Genomic DNA, 17,705 nt, shown 5'->3' with positions numbered 1-17,705 from the left:
CCCCTGTGATTCCCAAAGGTGGCAGGAGAAGTAAGGGCCTGTAAACAGCAGCACCTTTAGCTGCTCAACATACTGAAGGGCACTGGGGTCCCAGTCTGAGCTGCGTGGAGACCATTACCAAAACAGATAAATTTATTCCTCTGGCATGTGGGTTGCCACACACCGTACGCGTGTGCACAGGCCTGCCCTCTCCACACACACGTGGCGAGTCTGTCCATCACTGTCCCTGGCTGCCGCAGAGGCTGGGCAAGCCACCAGCAGCACAGATCCTTCCCTCCGGCGGGTGCTGCCGGGAAGGGGGTGGGTGTGCGGGGAAGGTGCTGCAGTGAGGGGTGCTGTCTGCCGGCCCCCACGCTCCAGCCCCAGCACTTGGGGCAGTACTGGGCTCCGAGGGTCCGTGGCATCAGTTGGATGGCTCGGTGGGGGCCCGATCAGATTGTCGGTCAGCGCAGGGAGGGGACGCAGGGTGTTCACCTGCCTGGGCTCCCCAGCAGAAACCTGTGGGGACAGAGATGGTGCCATCAGCCATGTCCCCAACGGGCCAGCGCTCCAACAGCTCCAGCCACACACACTCACCATTCCCCCCGTGCTGCTACCGCCTCCTTCCGCACCAGCCTCTTCTTGTCATCCAAAGGCTTGGCCAGCGCTCGGATAACTTGAGCCTTGTACGGGAGCAGCTGTAGGATAAAAAGGTCTCTTAGTGAGAGAGCTGGGTGCTGGCTGCCCCCCAGGAGGAGGTTTGGGACCCCCTTGCCCCTCTAGGTGCAGGAGCAGGCAGCAGGCCGCTGCAGGAGCACTCACCACTGTTGTGGGCAGGCTGGTAAGCGCATGGGCACAGCGCAGGGCGGCGATGCGGACAGCCTGGAACAGAGAGGGGTGAGGGCCGCGGAAGGGGCAGAGGAGAGGGACGTGTGGGGGAAGGAGGGGGCACACGCACCATGGTGGGGCTGGAGGTGAGGCTGAGGAACTTGGTGACCAGTGTGTCGATGTGCAGGCTCATGATCTGGGGAGCTTCGAGCAGCAGCGGCTGGAGGCAGCTTAGCGTGGAGAGCTGCACCACGCGATCTGAGCAGGACAAGGCTTCGAGCAGGAGGGAAAGCAGCTGTGGGTGGGGAGGACACAGGAGACATGAGTAACTCTCAGCCGTGCGCTCTGCACTGCCACAATCACAGAAGCATAGAATTGTCTGGGTTGGAAGGGACCTTTAAGGTCACCTAGTCCAACCACCAACCCAACTCTGATAAAAACCATCACTAAACCATGTCACTAAGCACTATGTCAACCCGTCTTTTAAATCCCTCCAGGGATGGTGCCTCAACCCCTTCCCTGGGCAGCCCATTCCAAGGCTTAAGAACCCTTTCCTTGTAATAACTGTTCCTAATCTCCAATCTGAACCTCCCCTGGTGCAACTTGAGGCCATTTCCTCTTGTCCCATCGCCTGTGACTTGGGAGCAGAGACCGACCCCCCCGGCTACACCCTCCTTTCAGGGAGTTGTAGAGAGCGAGGTCTCCCCTCAGCCTCCTTTTCTCCAGGCTGAACCCCCCCAGCTCCCTCAGCCTCTCCTCATCAGACTTATTCTCCAGCCCCCTCACCAGCTTTGTTGCCCTTCCCCCTGGCCAAGGCTGGCTCTCACCGTGGGCAGCTCCGTCACCAGCACGGGCTTGGGGAGGTGGTTGAGCACATGGGACAGGCCCTTCAGGTAATTGGCCTTCACATCTGTGGGGAGCAGAGGTGGTTACAGGCAGCCAGGGGAAGGAGGGGGTGCCGACTCAGGCCCCCTGGGTAAGGGGATCACAGGGTGGTGAGGCCGGGCTGAGGGTGGCCACTCACCGGGGCCAGCCCCGTGGAAGCCCTGCACCAGCTTGGGGACGTTGTCGGTGAAGAAGCGCTGGCGGAACATGATGCGCACGTCGGCGTGGCAGCCCTTGTGCAGCACGTCCGGGGACTCGGCCATCAGCAGGGAGAAGCCGTCGGCCGCGGCCGGGCCCAGCTCTGTGTCGCTCAGCAGGGCCAGCAGCTGTGAGGGAGAGAGCCCTGAGACGGGGTGCCCCGCCACCAGGGGTGTCCCGCTGGCTGGGGGGACAGACAGGCTCCTCGGCCATCACCCAGCCCCACCGCTGCCCACCTTATCCGTCAGTCGGGAGCTCAGGGGGTGGTAGCGCAGCACCAGGGCTTTAGTCACCTGTTCAGGCAAAGCAGAGTCAGCGACAGGTCAGGCCTCCCGCTCCCGGCTCTCCCCCCATCCTGTGCCCGGGGTGGGCCTTACCCAGAGCAGCAGGGTGAGCGCCTGCATCCTGCGGGACCCCTCCGCGAGGCTGGGCTCCATCCTATTCACTGCAAGCTGCAGGATCTCATCCAGCTGCTGCCCTGGGGACACAGAAGGGACAGGCTGAGCCCCTCCTCTGCCAGCAGTGGTCAGGGACCCACGGCGTTCTGCCCAGCCCCCTTACCTGCCAGGTGCTTGTTGACCAGCCCTGCAAAGCACTTGGCAGCTGTGGTAGCCGTGAAGGGGCAGTCGCAGGAGCAGCTCAACGCCAGCAGCTCCCGGAGAAGCCGATCCTGCTGAGGAATTGCCACCTGGAAGAGACAGGGAGCGTGTTACAGCCTGGGGCTGCGGATGCTCCCTTCCTCAGCCCCTGGGGCTTGCTGTGGACCCAAGGCAGAAGGCCACTCAGTCACGGCCCCTCTCCATCCTGCTCCCCACCAACTTACATTGCGGGGCAAGGAGCAGACAAAGGCCATGAGGAGGGCAACCAGGCGTCTCTGTGCCTCCAAGCACTCCCCGTCCTGCAGGGGAAGAACAGTGCCCGTGTCATCGTGGTCCTTGCTGCCAGCCTGTGCAGCCTCATTTCCTGCCTCCCAGCCCACAGCACCCAACGTACCTCAAAGGGCTGGAACAAGCAGGGAAAACTGTTCTGGGGCAAGAAGGAGACCTCTCCATCCAGGAAGAGGGGCACCACATGAGACACACTCTGGGCAGCCAGCCTAGGAGAAAGAAGGCATCACAATGTGCTGCTCTGGGAGGGTCAGCAGAGAGCTCCTGGGTACTTCGCAGGAGGCACAGGGCCTCCCTGTACGGACAGCAGCAAGGGGGATACAGCCTGCCCCCTCCCCATGATGCAGTGCCTGGTGTCCTGCCCCAGCATCACTCACTCAGGGCTCAGGTGAGTGGTGGCCGCGCTGATGACTGGAACCATGGCAGCCAGCACCTCCTCCTCCAGCAGTGCCTTGCCCAGCAGCGGTTGGGTGCTCTCTGCAGGCAGTGGGAGGAAAGGTACATGCTGGAGCCCGCTAGCCAGAGAGAGGAGACAGGCACAGCCTCCTGACCCACACCAGCCGTGGGGCTGCTCTCCCTCTGGCAGGGGTCAGCGGGGCTGGCAGTGCCTGCCGTTGCCGGAGGGCGGCAGCAGCAGCACTGGCTGTGGGTCGGGGAGCCCAGGGGAGCTGCCCGCTCTCCACGCTCGCACCTACCTTGCATGGCAGCCTGCACAGCCATGGCCAGCAGGCACGGCACCACCGTCTGGTGGTAGTACCAGCAGCCCTCCGCGTCCTGCTGGCACTGCAGGGCCACGCGGTGCAGGCTCTGGCACACGGAGACCAGGTCCTGGGCGTTCCCAGCCTCGCTCCCTGCAGGGCACAGTCACCATCACATCCAACAGCCACAGCACTCGCCCCCCTGACCTGCGCTGGGATCCTGGGGCGATGCAGCCCTCCCTACTCCCGTGCCAGCGGTGGGATTCACAGCCCAACCCTAGGCTCCTTGCACCACTGCCATCCCCGCTCTATCCCAGCCATCCCCAGTAACACAGGCAGCTGCTGCCCAGCCGCACTCCGTGGAGCTGCCTGCTGTGGGCTGCCTTACCTTTCTGCACCTTCCGGAGATGCTGCAGCAGGACAGGGACGGTCTCCCTCACGATGCTGGTGTGGGTGGACACGGCTGCCAGGGCCTGCAGGCAGCGCTGCTGCAGAGAGTGGTGGTCACGGGAGCCCTCCTCCCCCGGCTCTGAAGAGGAAACACACCTCAGTGGGGTGCTGGGGTGACCCCAGGCCCCCTCGCCCAAGGACATTCAGGGCCCAGTCCCTGCCAGGGTGGATGGGGCGAAGCAGCACAGCAGAAGTAGCCTGTGCCAGGCCCAAGGCACTCTGCCTGCTCTGTGGCTCGGCACCTCCTTCCCATAAGGGTGATCCTTGCCACACAGGCTGGTTGCCAGCACCAGGCATGGCCTTCCCTGTGCCGGCACCACATTGCCTGCCCTGGGAATCTCCCAAGGAGATCCACCAACCCACAGCCCCACTACATGGCAAGAGCTGAAAGGGGATGGGACAGGCTTCACCCCAAAACCAGACATCGCTCCCTTCCCCAGGCTACCAGCCCTACCTGACTGCAGCTCCTCCTCAAGCCTGGGTACCATGCGTCCAGAGAAAACCTTTGGGTAGATGGGGGCCAGAGATCCAGCTGCCTCCATTGCTGCTTCGCTGCCAGGGGGGGAAGACAGAGAGAGGAGTGATATGAGTGAGCACTGCAAACCTGGGGATGCTTGTACACCACCGGCACAGACCCGGGCTAGAAGGTGTCTCCAGAACCCTGTTTCTCAGCAACCTGACTTTTTCACCCTACTGGCAGGCAGAGCCAAACCCCCTACTTTGACAGGCTCAGACTTTCTAATTTCCAGCCCATAAATCACCTGGTTTATCCCTTTGCTCTTATATCCGTGTGGACTTTTATTTCAGACAGTTCCCCTGCCTTCCCCCAGACTACAGCCCCTCTCTGCAGCAAAGCCAGGCTTTGTTCCTCTCCCCAGAGCGTGGGGGACTGCAGCAGTGCCAGCCTGCCCCTCACCTGCTCTGGGAATCCTCCCCACGCAGAGCGAGATGGATGAGGTGATCCACAACCAGCTCCAGGTCGGAGGGAGACAGGAAGCCTGGAACAAAAGCTGTAGAGGAATCCTGCCCTTGGCCAAAGGCAAAGATGCCGGTGTTCTGGCCAGCATCCTTCCCTCTCATCCAGGCTAGAGCAACGCAGCAGCTACAAAGTGCCCAGCACAAACAGGCAAGAGAGAGACCAAGTGTCCCTGGAGCTTATGGCCTGCGTAGAAAATGCTGCTGCTGCTCCTGTGCAGCTACAAGCGGCAGGCAAGGATGTCCCAGCAGCCACGTGGCACCTTGTCTCCCAGAACAGGGTGACACCTCCCTCTGCCTCCCCAAAGGAAACAAGGCACCAACCTTGCAGGGAGCCCAAGACAGTCAGTGCCCTGATCCCCACCAGCTGCAGCTGCACACTGGGATCTGTCAGTGCCGAGAACACCACAGAGCACACGGGGGCTTGGAGCGACAGCGCAGTGCTCTCATCTGGGGAGAGAAGCACGGGGTCACTGCCTGTGCCTGGCTGTCACCACACAGCCACCACCACAGCACCTGATGGACCCTTGCTGGGTCCCTGCCAGTTGACACCCAACCATGCAGGGTGCCTGGGACATGGCAGGGTGTTGCAATGCAGCTGCCCAGGTCAGTGAGCTTCCCTTTTCTGTCAGCATACGGGAAGATGAGGTCAGAGCCAGCAGCCCCACGGGACACGGGTGCCTCCAGAGGGACCAACCATGCTCACCTTCATCCACATGTCCCCACTTTTGCTGCAACTCTAGGAAGCCCAGCAGCATTTCCAAGATTGTCCTCCTCTGGCTGCTCTGCAGGGACACAAAGGCGTAACCCAGATCACCATCACTGCTGGGACACAGCTACACCTCAGCCCAGCGCTGCGAGACCAGAGGGTCACCACTCACAGCCAGGGAAGGACACCTACTTTGACACCCTGCTCCCACCAAGCCCTGCAGAGCCAGCGAGCACGCTCGGTCCTGCTGTCTGTGACGGCAGAGCCCGGGGTGTCCCTCACCTGGGGGTGCTTGGTGTACTGCTCCAGCAGCAGGGGCAGGACGCTGCGGGTGACGCAGTGGTAGGCGCGGAGGGAGGCACCCGCTGCTGCCTGCAGGAGTTTGGCACTTGGCCACACCAGCTTCATGTCGGGCTCACAGAGATGGTGCCTGCAGTCTGAGATAGGCTGGGCGTCAGCGGCAGAGCTCCTCTGCCTCGCGTGCGGGGACGCAGCTGATATCTGGGCTGGGACATGCTGCCAGGGTGCAGCTCTGAGCTGCAGCACAACCCCCCTAACAGAGCTGCTTCCCCCAGCTCCGAGAGCACAGCACAGGTTTGGATGCCCCAATCCCAGCAGAGGTGCAATCTGCTCTGGGTGGACCTGCTTTGGCAGGGGGCTTGGACTGGATGATCTCCAGAGGTCCCTTCCAACCCCATATCATTCTGTGATTCTGTGAATCAAAATGAGAAGAGGCTGTGCTGCACTGAGTATCCTTTGCCATCCTAGCCTTTTGACATATAACATTGCACAGTACTCAAAGAAAGGAGTCAAGCCCATCATCTCCCCTCCCCTGTTATGGGCAACTAAACAATGGCATTGTCTATTCGTTCCTGTGAGATACTGCAATATGTGTTCATCCAGGAAGAACTCAAGAAAGAGTAGGTCTCTTCCCTATAAGGCATTTTCCCTTTTTGCTCCAACAAACAGAAATCACAGGTGATAATTTCAAGTTTGCCTCACAGCTATCCTTCATTTTGGGAATTCACATTGTGCCAATGTGGATCTGCTGCAGGACCATGCAAGCGAGAGAGGGAAGCACCTCAATCCAGCAGGCATTTCCTACTGTGCCCCTTCTCCTCCCTTCCTGCAGCCAATCACCTTGAGAAGCCAAGAGTGGCTGTGAGGGCTAGAAAAAGAAAGGAAGGTGGATCTCTAGCTAGGAGGATGTTTGCAGGCCTGGCTGCTTGGGGCAGGGAAGGTTTCTCTGCTACCTACCTTGCAGGATGCTGCTGAGGAAGGAATCCAGCAGATCCTCGGTGCCAGAGTGGAGCACGGAGCGGGAGAGGCAGGCAGAGAGGGCGTGCAGTGCGGCCAGACATTCCGCCTCAACCTTCTCGCTCGCTGTCTGGAACACCTGCAGGAGAGGCCATAGGATGAGCTAAGCTCCGTGCCAACCCCAACCGCAGGCTTCACGCTCCCAACGTGTGCTGAAGGGCTCAGGCTCCTGCCTCACTTGCCACATGCTTTGAACATGCAATGTGGCACATCCAAGCCCCAGGGACATGCTGACAGGGCTGGCCTGTCCCCCCACTTTTCAGCTGGGGCTGACCCAGGCCACAGGTGGAGCTTGCTGGGAGATATGGGGCCCCCCGGTCTGGCTGTGAACTTCTGCTCAGCAGGAGGCCAACTGTGGTGGAGCATTTGTTAGGGGCCCTGCAGTACTCACCTCCCTGCGCAGCGATGACCAGAGGCTGGGGAGGAATTCCTGCAGCTCCTTCTGCCCGTAGATGGCACAGCAGGCAGTCTGCAAGAGGGAGTCAGTAGAACGCATCAGAGAGAAGCCAGTACCAGGAGGACACAGAGCAGGGACGCTGCCCACCCTGGCAGGCTCCTGCTGAACTGCACAAACCACTCATGGGACAGAAAAAGAGGAAAGAGTCACGCGGGCCAAACTAGGACCCTGGAAATTGTGGCTCTGCAAGGGAGTCTCTGGCTGGCAGGGAGAAGGGCTCAGAGGTGTCTGGTGGCTGCTGCTGCCACAGGCCAGCTGTGAGCTGAAGGGAGTAGGGGATCCCTCCTTACCAGAGTCTGCAGGGAGTCAAGCTTGGCACTTTGCAGGTCTGAGTCCATCTTCTCAATGAGCAGAGGGAGCAGGAACTGCAGAGAGAGGTACTTAGACTCAGCCCACCCCTTGCACCACCTTGTCCACGGCCCTGCAGGGCTGCAAGCTCAGCCTCTGCCAGGAGAGCAGAGATAGAGGGATACCTGCTACAGGCACCCCCTTCCCAGGATGTCCGTGTCAGCACCCTCTCTATGCCCACCCCAGCAGGAGACAGGGCTACCCTAATGCAGGCTCCTGGTCCCAGTTGTTCCCATCCCACAGATCCACAGCAGGAGCTGCAGTACTACAAAGTGCAGCCTGGGCTCAGAGAACAATGGGGTGTTCAAGATGCCCCTAGGAGCTTCCTACCTCAGCAAATTGGGGCGTGGAGGCCAGTACAGCCCGGAGGCTCAGGATCAGGTCTTCTCTCTGGATGCCATGAGGGTCATTGGGTGGCTGGAAAGGAATCAGAGAACAGGTCATTACCCACCGGTCAGGAAACCTCCCAACCCAGCCTTCAGCTGAGGCTGCATCATCTCATCTCCAGCAAGGCAGCAGCAATGCCAGTCATTGCAGCCAGCTTGGCACCAGCCGCCCGAGTACCACAGCTTGCAGCTCAACACTGCCCAGCCAAGACTCCTGCCCGCCCTCTCCTCCCATTCCCTGGAGGGGACACAACCCCCTGAGAAAACACCAGAAGGAATAGGCTGTGGCACGGGACAGACTCACTCACTGGAGTAAAATCAATGGGGAAGTAGCAGGATGTAACTTCAAACAGCTCCTCCACAAAAGGACCTGCAGGGAGAGGAGAGAGGGAGTGCACAGAGATGCTGAGCAAAGGAGGCACAGCAGCTATGCCTTAGCACCCATGACAGCCTGGCTCTGCAGCTCCTGAAGCCTGTCAGAGACCATCCCAGCCCTTGTCAGACCCAAGAGCCATCCCTCCAATAGCTCGAACAAAAGCAACATGTCTCCCAGTCAGCTCTTCACAGCCAGCACAGGCTCACCCAGGGAGTAGTTCTTGGCAATGAGGTCACGCACAATCTGGAAAGCCACCAGCAGATTGCGGGGATCCTTTTCCCCGTCCATCACCTGGATGAAGCCGAAGGTGAAGTCAGCACCCAGGCCCTTCAGCTCTGCAGAAATAAGGAGCAGGACACCAGACCTCACCAACATGGCATGAAATCAGCCCAGTTTCCCCAGCCCTGCAGCTTTTCCACTCTCCCCAGGCAGAACCACGGAGCCCTCAGAGAAGGCAAAAGCGAGCCATTTTCCCAGCCTGGATAACCCCAGAGCGATTCTGGCATCTACCCCCTCACCTTCCTCCCTGGTGCCCATGAAGTTGGTGATGATGCTGTAGACTGTGTGGCGGTCCAGCTGCAGCAGGGACTGGAAGGAGGAGCAGAGCAATCAAAACAAGCCTCTGCATGTGGCAGCATTGTTACTCACCACCCAAGGGCAGAACCCCCAGCAGCTCAGCTGCTGCTGCCTGGCATGCAGATCCCATTTATCACATGCAAAGTGTGCACATGCCTATGCAATGGCACCTGAACACGACTGTGTCCATCACTCCATGAATGCACCCCCACAGCCACACATGCTGCCCAAGGCCCTGCCAGCATAAACAATCTTAAATCGGAGGAGAATCTGGGGACTGGCAGCACTTAAACACAGCCTGGAGGATAGAGCAAAGGAAATAATTCTCCCAGGGCTGAGAGATAAGAGGTCACGGGCCAAGCAGGATCCTCAGCTGCTGTTGGCTTCTCACTCTGCAGCGAGCCACGCAGTCTCTGAGCTCTGCAGAAGCACCGCGCTGCTGCTGAAGGATGTACTACACCGCTGCTGAGGGTGCTCAGTTCCCACAGCGGACAAGCCATCCCCAGGCACCCAGGGAGCAGGGATACGAGGATGCAAAAATCACATTGCTCACCTGCACGTGTACCTCCTGGAAGATGGCCTTGAGCACAGACACTGCCAGCCCTGGGGCCAGCACCTCGCACATGCTCTGGACACAGGAAAAGAAAAGCAAGAATAGAAAACCACAATGGCAGCCATATAACAGAACTCCTGCCTCTGTACAGCAGCCACCTGCAGAATCCTCTCCTACAACAGGGAGAGCTCACCAACCCCACAGAGAGGACAGGAAAGGACAAGATGCTTATAATCTGTGCTGCTCCCCCAGGGTGGCCAGAAAATCCTTGCCCCAGCACGGGGTAGGAAATCAAGGCAGTCTCCTCTCCCCTGCCCCTCTGCAAGGGGCACAGCAGGAGCACGGAGGAGACAGGGCAACGCCACTGGGCAGGAGCTCACAGCCCAGCCAGGCCCTGCTCGACGTGCTGCTCCAACCTGTACCCAGGTGCTGCACCTCCCCAGCACTGTTTTGGAGCACATCCCGGCACTGCGAGCTCACCAGCGCTCGGAGTCCCTGGAGCACCGAGGGGATCACAAGGTGATGATCTTGCAGCCGGTTCTCATAGAACAGGACCAGATGCAGCACTGAGAGAAACAGACACCAATGCGTGTTAGTCCCAGGAAACGCAACCGTGGGGCGCTGGCCCCAGCTCTGCCGAAAGCAGCTGCCGGATGAAGAGCGAGCACATCTTGCACTGGTGGATGGAACGAGCTGCCACTGTTGGGTGCACCCACCTGGCTCCAATGCCTTTGCCCTCTCTTCGTGAGCAACCCACGCTTGACCACAGCGGGGCAGCACCCACCTCTGGCCGCTGCAGAGGCGCTGGAGCTACCCCAGAGGCATTTGCCCTGGCGTGTCCAGACACATGGGTGCAGACACCAGCAGGGAAGCAGCAGACGCCTGCTCAGCAGAGGCTGGAGGATGTCATGGGGTGGGGCACAGGGCCGGAGCGGGAGCTCCGGCTTCCCCGCTCTCAGCTCCACAACACGTTCCCGCTCCCTGAGTCACGACCACGGGCGCCTGCACACCCCGGCCCTGGGGAGTGGCAGCAGGAAGCAGACTGGAAGAGCCGGCTAGCAGCATCCTGCGCCCACAGCTGCTGCAGAAACTCACCCCCCCAGGAGGCAGCCTGACGCAGCACTTGGGAAATGAACTGCGTGAGGAGGGACACGAAGGCAGACGAGGCCAGCTGGGGGTGTCACAGCACCCACTCGCATCCTGCCAGGGAACTGGCTGAGCCCACCCTCCTCCAGAGCTCCTGGTGACTTGGTTCTAGCCCAGCTCACTCAGCTGCCCTGACTCCACCAGGCATCCCCACTGAACCTCCCCACCTCCGGCTGCTCCTCTGGAGCACCCCAGTCCCCACCACACCTGACTCCAGCTACCCCAGTAGCCAGTCTGTGTGTATTCTCTCCTCACAGCCGCTCTCGGCCCTGCCTGGCACCAGTCTGAGACCTACAGAGAGCCAAACGCCAAGGACTAAGCACATTTACTTCCACCCTTTCGTTCCTCCACCTCACTTACTAGCTGGGCCCCTCTGCCTTGCCAGTCTGCTGGCACAGCTTCAGCTACCCATCAGCAAGGCCCCCAGTCCAAATCAAAGTTTGGCAGCACTTACTGGCTTCCCCCACTGTCAGCCAGTTGCTATGGGGCATTTAACACAGCCAAACCTTCTCTTTCTCTCCACAAATGGGGCATCTTCCTCTCCGCACCCTTGTCCTTCCCTCCCCTCCTTCCCAAGCCCCAAGGTTCCCCCAGAGTTAACTTGGGCAGGCCACAGGGCTGCGGCGTGACTCGCTTTGTGAATGACGGTTTTCCTGCACTGAATCACCACCCAAGGATTTTGACATACAGATGTGTCCCCAAGGTGTCCCACGTGGTGCTGAGCACACCTGGGTGTGCAACACCCACACACTGCCAGGGGCACCAGCTGCAGCCCAGGGCTTCGGCGTGTTCAGGGAGTGACCAAATTGCATGGTGAGGTCGGCAAAAAGGCTGTAGCGTGAGGCCCTGTGCCCTCCTTGGACTTTGACTCTTGAGAGACATGTACAAAGGTGTCACGGTGCTAAATCAATCCCGTTGCCAACTGCAGGACAGACACTCAAACAGCACAGGCTTTGCCCCCAACCTGCCAGCAGGCACCCCAGGGCCCAGAGCAGTCCTTACCTTCCTTCTCGTGGAGCAGGGAGTAACACTGGAGCAGGACTTGTGACAGCAGCTGGATCCCTCGCCCTCGCGTCCGAGGATCCGTGTTCTCCAGGCAAGACCTAGCCCAAGTGTGGAGAAAGCCCAAAGAGGCCTGCTGTGAGCAGGGACACCCAAGCAGGAAGTACATCCTGAGCAGACACATTACAAAACCAAAGAGGTTTTGGGGCAGGGGGGCGGGTGGCCCAGTCCTGCCTGACCCGGAGCCACACGGCAACAAATCCACGTTCTCAAGTCAGACCAGAGAAATTGCTCTTGCACCATGCTCTGCACCTGAAACTCGGGCTCCCAAGATCACAAGGGCCAAAACACAGCAAAGCCCCTGAAACAAGGCAAACCCAGCTCCCAGCTTGGGAGAAACGAGCCTCCCCGGGTCTGAGACCATGACAGCTTGGAGACAGAAGCAAAAGCTGAGCGCCAGCCAACTCGTGGCGTGGTGATGTGCAGCTGTGTACTCAGGCTGCGTCCTCCTGCTGGGGACAGTCCCAGCTGAGAAGTGCCCTGAGTCTCACTGCCTGCCACAACACCTCTCCTCAGTCCTGGGAGGGCACCAAGAGCTGCTCTGGCCCTACTCTTTCCCAAACAGCTCCCAAGTCCTGGGAGGGCAAAGCACCGCTCAGGCCTCAAGCTGCGAGCAGAAAACATCCTTGCAGGCTTGCGCGCTGCGGCGTACCCACCAGCGCTGAAGCTAGCTCATCCTAGATGAGCCCACTTCTCCTTCTCACTGCCCCTCCTTGGGGGAATCTCTGTAAGGCCCTCATGCGATGTATAACATGTATAAGGCTTTTCTTACCCCAGGGCTTCCACAAGCTGCAGCACAGTCCAGCTTCCATCTTTCACCCCTGGAGAAAGGAGGTAAAAAGAGTGAACCAAAGAGACTCCCAGACCCTTGGTCAGGCATGGCGCTGGAGATGGATGCTGGGAAGGGTCCCAGCACCACAGCGGGAAAGGCTGGCTGGGTGCTGGCACCTCACTAAGCACCAAAGGAGCCATGTGCACTTAGTTGGTGGAGCTGCCTCCAGCCCTGCCTGCGAACACATCTGGGACCGAGAGCTGCCTCGACTGGATCAGAGCTGAGAGCAGGCAGCAATGAACTTGTCTGCACTTTGCCTCTGCCCTCTCCCAGCAGCCTGGCTGCATCCGTGACCAACACGTGGCTCCAGAATGAGCCTTGCTGTGCTCCGCTTTGCTGAGACACCAAAAAGCACTTCTCTAATGTGAGAAAGCTGGGAGGAGACAGAGGGCAGCTCCCCAGGTGCTTCCTGAGGGAGAACTGGCCGAGCAAACAGCCCAGACACTAGTGATCACCCAGCTTCCCACCTTGGCTCCGCCGCCTCCACAGTGTGCCGAGCAAGACCTGCACAAATGCCTGCCCTCCAAGATGGAGGGCAGGGGGAAAGGCGGCTTTGTGGTCAGAGGAAGACGAAGCGTTGGGACTCCTGGAGTCTATTTCCAGCCCTGACTCAGACACCCTGCCAGGTTGCCTCACTCACCTCCTGCTTCAATATTCTTGCAACTCAACTGGGGGAAGAGTCAGGAGGCGTTAGTAAAGACCTGCTGCATCCTACAAAAGCCTTGGCAGAAGGGCAGGTTCTCCACTCCCGCCACCCACCGCCATCGTGACGCCTTCCCAGTAGGAAAGTTCTGTGTGTGCTCTGTGGTCAGACACGGGGAGGGGGGAAAGGGGCTGCCTTACCTTCAGCCCTCTAACCTGTCGCTCAGGTGGCAAGGGACATTGCTGGGAAACAAGCAGCACCCCTCACTCTCTACCTGGGCAAAACAGCTTTCCAGCACAAAAAAAAAAAAAGCACCTTCCAGTCACCGAGACTCACTGTCTTTGCCCAGGAGCACTTCTGGGCACCACAGAAGGTCCTGTTCATCCCTCTGCCCTGATGAAGTCTTGCCTACACATGACAAGGCACCCACCCCCTCAGAAGCCTAAAGGTTTCATTTGGGGCTTTCCCAGGCCTTGTCTCAGCTCGTGTCTTCTGCTGTTGCAAGCATTTACTGGCTCTTCCTAGGCAGTTATTTCCAGTATTAAGTCACACTGTTCATCAGAGAGGGGTCCCCGGGGACAGGAGAAGGGTTAACAGTGTTTTCTGACAGCAGGCAGCCCCGGCTCCAGAGACAGAGCTTCCAATCCTGCCTGGAACAGCAGGGAGAGGGAGCATGGACTGAGGGACAGAACAGATAAGGGGAGCTGTGAGGAAGAGGAGGGACCCAGCATGTCATGGGGTCGGAGAGGCACAGACTGAACAGGGGGAGTCTTGAGTGGGAACAGGGGGTGCACCTGAGCCGTGAGGTGCCAGCAAAATTTATTGCAGAACAACAGTGCAGCAGCAAGCAGGTGCTGTGCACTGGCATGAAGCACAGTGGGCTGCTGGGAGAGCTCGTACAGCCCCTTCCCACCCAGCACCCCAATATCCTGCTCCGCAAGCTCATGAGAAGCCCTCGTGCCTCTCAACCACCACGGAGAAGGTCTGAGACACAGGCTGTCTCTGCAGCCAAGCCTCTCCGCGTTTTCAGAGCTGAAAGCAGCATCTACCCGAAGCTGCTGGTTTCCTAATCAACAGGAAAGAGCCGAGGTGCACTGATGAAACCACAGATGGTTATTGATGCTCCCCACGGTTAGCAGCCCCTTCACTCTGCTGCAGCGAGAGAACTCGCTCTGTTCGTGGGGACCTGGGGGTGCAATCAGCTTCACCTCGCGTGGAGTCACCACGCCAGCCCCGACAGCACGACCTGCGAGTCATGCACAGGCCAGGCAGAGCCGCACAGGCTGTGGCGTAAGTGCAAGAACAGCTATAATTGGACCTAGGTGCCTCATCAGCACGGCAGGCACAGTGGTGAGCCCGTGAAACTTCTGCCTCCACATCTGGCAGCAGCACGTCCCCAAGGTTAATTATGCACCTTGAACACCAGCATTCCCTTTACCAGGAGGGGCTGCCCTCCTATACTGGTGTTCCTGTAGTCCCAGAGGCTAAACAGAAGCAAGCTATCTACCCTTTGCTGCATTAGTAGTTGGAATCAATCTGCTCCCTTTCCTGACATGTGTCTCCCTTTCACGCAGTGTCCTAGTCTCTAATCCCTTCTGCAGGCTTTCCATCCTTGTCTCCTCCACACCCTCAAAACCTGAGCACAGCATTCACGGGGAACGTGTGATGGATTTCTGGAACAGCAACGTCCTTCTCTCCGCATCTTTTAATACAAAACAAGTTGAGCCTCCTTCTGCCACCCACCGACCCGTGCAGCCCAAGCTGCCCGTGACAGCAGCAAGGCCTTTCCTCCACTCGCCAAGTCACACTCCATTTAGTGCTCGGCAACACACGGGAGAAGCTCAGCGCGTGTCTTCCAACAATTACACAACAGCCACAAGGTTAGAAAAAACCTCCCCTTTCGCTCAAGGATAAGTGATGCAACTTAATACTTTCTGATGGGTGATTCTACAGGAGGTCAGAGGGACAAAGGACACTTGCTGGCTCCCTCGCTCGTCAAGGAAAGTTTGTCACCGATGCCATATGGCTGACGAGAGCTGAGGGTAGGGGGGGAGACAGGGGTGGCTCGTCACTTTGTATGTCTTTGAAGAGACAAAGCTTTCTCTGGGCACTTCTGTAACGTGACCATAGATGACAACAGCACTTGTAAGGTTATCCTTCCCCATGCCTATCCCAAACATGCTGGAGGCTTCGTGCAACTCTTCTGCAACATCTTGAATGTCACAGGGTTTAGTGAATTTCTCCAAATTTCCTTGGCATTTTCTTCACTCCGTGTCACACGGCCCACTGGGTTACCTTCCCGTTTTGCCAGCTCATCTCATCACCAAGACACCATGGATCAGTTCACAATCCATCAGTCTTGGGAAAGGTCTATAAGCTGTGTAACAGAACCTACTTAGTCCTTGTCTGCTCTCTCGACTCCTTCCCAAAATGCGCTGAAGCCATTGCCTAGAAACACAAACGTGCCACCTTATCCTTAGAAAGCCATGTTCCTGAAGCTGCAAATTCCCTAATGTAACAGTGTCACCAAAGAGCTGCTCCGAGCGGAAAGACAAATCACCCAAGGAAACCAAATGCCTCAAGCGCTGCCAGGAAAGGAGGAGAAACCACGGTGAGGAAGGACAGTCAGAGCCTGGGCTCCAGAAAGCAGGGGCCAGTAAAGCCAGCACATCAGTCATCTCCCACAGCATCTCAGCAAGGCCAGGGGCTGCCTTCCCACTGGTGCCTTCTCTGCCACCCAGCCTTACCCAGTACCACCCACAGCAGCTCCCACTGCACCCCAAACCTCCGGTGCCGAGGCCTGCAGCTTTGTGCTCCCGTCGGCTCACAAATCCCATGCTGTATCCCCCACCCCGAAGCCCCGTTCCCTGGTCTAGGCCAGGCCCTGTAGCTCCATCACCTTCGATCCCACTCCATGGGATCTAGATCAGTCATCTAAAACCCTGACCCACCCCACAACTCTGCCTTCGCCCCAGCTCCCAACAGCCCCACATCTGCCCACAGCCACCTCTGCCTAGAGCCCCTCACCCTACCCCCTGCCCCACACCTACCCCACAGCCTCGTCCCCCCTTTCAATGCCCAGCTCACTGCTGCAGGACCTACCCATTCCCCCATCCCCTGCCCCGCACCGCAGCTCCATGCCCCAGCCCCACAAACCACGACCACACTCTCCCACATTCCCACGCCCTCCCATGCCCTGCCCCACAGTCGGGCCTGTGCCCAGCCCCACATCCAGGCCCACATCCCCACAGCCAACCCCACATCCAGGCCCGCATCCCTACAGCCAGCCCCACATCCAGGCCCGCATCCCCACATCCAGCCCCACATCCAGGCCCGCATCCCTACAGCCTGCCCCACATCCCTACAGCCAGCCCCACATCCAGGCCCACATCCCTACAGCCTGCCCCACATCCAGGCCCACATCCCCACAGCCAACCCCACACCCCTACAGCCAGCCCCACATCCTGGCCCACATCCCCACATCCTGGCCCACAGCCAGCCCCACATCCCTACAGCCAGCCCCACATCCTGGCCCACATCCCTACAGCCAGCCCCACAACCAGGCCCACATCCCTACAGCCTGCCCCACATCCAGGCCCACATCCCTACAGCCAGCCCCACATTCTGGCCCATATCCCCACAGCCTGCCCCACATTCTGGCCCACATCCCCACAGCCAGCCCCACATCCCCACAGCCAGCCCCACATCCAGGCCCACGTCCCTACAACCAGCCCCACATCCAGGCCCACATCCCTACAGCCTGCCCCACATCCAGGCCCGCATCCCTACAGCCTGCCCCACAACCAGGCCCGCATCCCTACAGCCTGCCCCACATCCAGGCCCACAACCAGGCCCACATCCCCACAGCCAGCCCCACATCCCCGCAGCCTGCCCTACAGCCCGCCCCACAGCCCCACGCTCACCCTCAAAGCCCACCCCCCACTCCTACGGCCCGCCCCACCACCCCGCCACCGCGCCCACGCCCGGCCCGGCCCGGCCCGGCCCCGCCCCACCGCCGCGCCCGCCCGGTACCTGCCGCCACCTCCTCGGCACGCCGGTCCTGCTGCCCGGCCACGAAATCCTGGACGGAGCCGGCGAGCGCCGCAACTGCCGCCCCAGACCCAGGCCCGGCCCCGGCCGCCGCCATGACTCCCCGCGCCCAGGGCCGCGGCCGCCGGCCTTCCCGCCGTGCGCATGCGCCGGGCCGTGACCAGTGGGGGGGCGGGGGGGGGGGGCACGGCGGGGGCCGCCAGGGGGCGGGGCCGGGGCCGGAGCGGTACGGTGGGGCGGAGGGGACAAAAGGGCGGCGGCGCGCGGGCACGTGGGCGGTGCCGGTGGCGGCGCCGGTGGCGGTACCGGTACCGGTGCGGGCGGTCACATGCGCACCTGGGGAGGCGGGG

The 17,705-nt window shown here is 60.0% G+C and overlaps 1 protein-coding gene across 4 annotated transcripts; it reads right to left on the bottom strand.

Annotated features, from left to right (window-relative positions):
• Nucleotides 1–102: 102 nt before the first annotated feature.
• On the bottom strand, nt 103–17,452 carry MMS19 (MMS19 homolog, cytosolic iron-sulfur assembly component). 4 transcript variants are annotated; one of them, XM_074159136.1, is made up of 31 exons: nt 17,338–17,452; nt 12,603–12,651; nt 11,771–11,871; nt 10,103–10,188; nt 9,623–9,697; nt 9,012–9,081; nt 8,700–8,828; nt 8,426–8,487; nt 8,062–8,148; nt 7,674–7,748; nt 7,318–7,395; nt 6,867–7,005; nt 5,892–6,046; nt 5,607–5,685; nt 5,225–5,350; nt 4,842–4,935; nt 4,380–4,477; nt 3,864–4,004; nt 3,473–3,628; nt 3,155–3,254; nt 2,884–2,986; nt 2,714–2,788; nt 2,452–2,578; nt 2,268–2,368; nt 2,127–2,183; nt 1,832–2,018; nt 1,635–1,717; nt 938–1,102; nt 802–861; nt 577–677; nt 103–498 (listed from the first exon to the last, which is right to left on the bottom strand). In XM_074159136.1, exons 1-31 carry the CDS (start codon nt 17,450–17,452, stop codon nt 471–473), a joined length of 3,102 nt encoding a protein of 1,033 aa, XP_074015237.1. In that variant the 3' UTR covers nt 103–470. The 4 variants fall into 4 exon arrangements, with proteins under 4 accessions (XP_074015237.1, XP_074015238.1, XP_074015239.1 ...); XM_074159137.1 differs by having other exon boundaries at nt 4,371–4,477; nt 4,842–4,923; XM_074159138.1 differs by having other exon boundaries at nt 4,842–4,923.
• Nucleotides 17,453–17,705: the final 253 nt, after the last annotated feature.

The sequence above is a fragment of the Numenius arquata genome, chromosome 15 (assembly GCF_964106895.1).
Source record: "Numenius arquata chromosome 15, bNumArq3.hap1.1, whole genome shotgun sequence".
Lineage (NCBI taxonomy): Eukaryota > Metazoa > Chordata > Aves > Charadriiformes > Scolopacidae > Numenius > Numenius arquata.
This window is presented reverse-complemented; position numbering and strand designations above follow the sequence as displayed.

Excerpts from the sequence above, each read along its gene's own strand:
- MMS19 (XM_074159136.1), bottom strand. The coding sequence starts at position 17,452 with ATGGCGGCGGCCGGGGCCGGGCCTGGGTCTGGGGCGGCAGTTGCGGCG. Across the intron at positions 5,686-5,891 it reads AGTACACCAAGCACCCCCAG|AGCAGCCAGAGGAGGACAAT; the intron begins GTGAGGGACACC and ends GTGTCCCTGCAG. Across the intron at positions 3,255-3,472 it reads TGTGCAGGCTGCCATGCAAG|AGAGCACCCAACCGCTGCTG; the intron begins GTAGGTGCGAGC and ends CACTGCCTGCAG.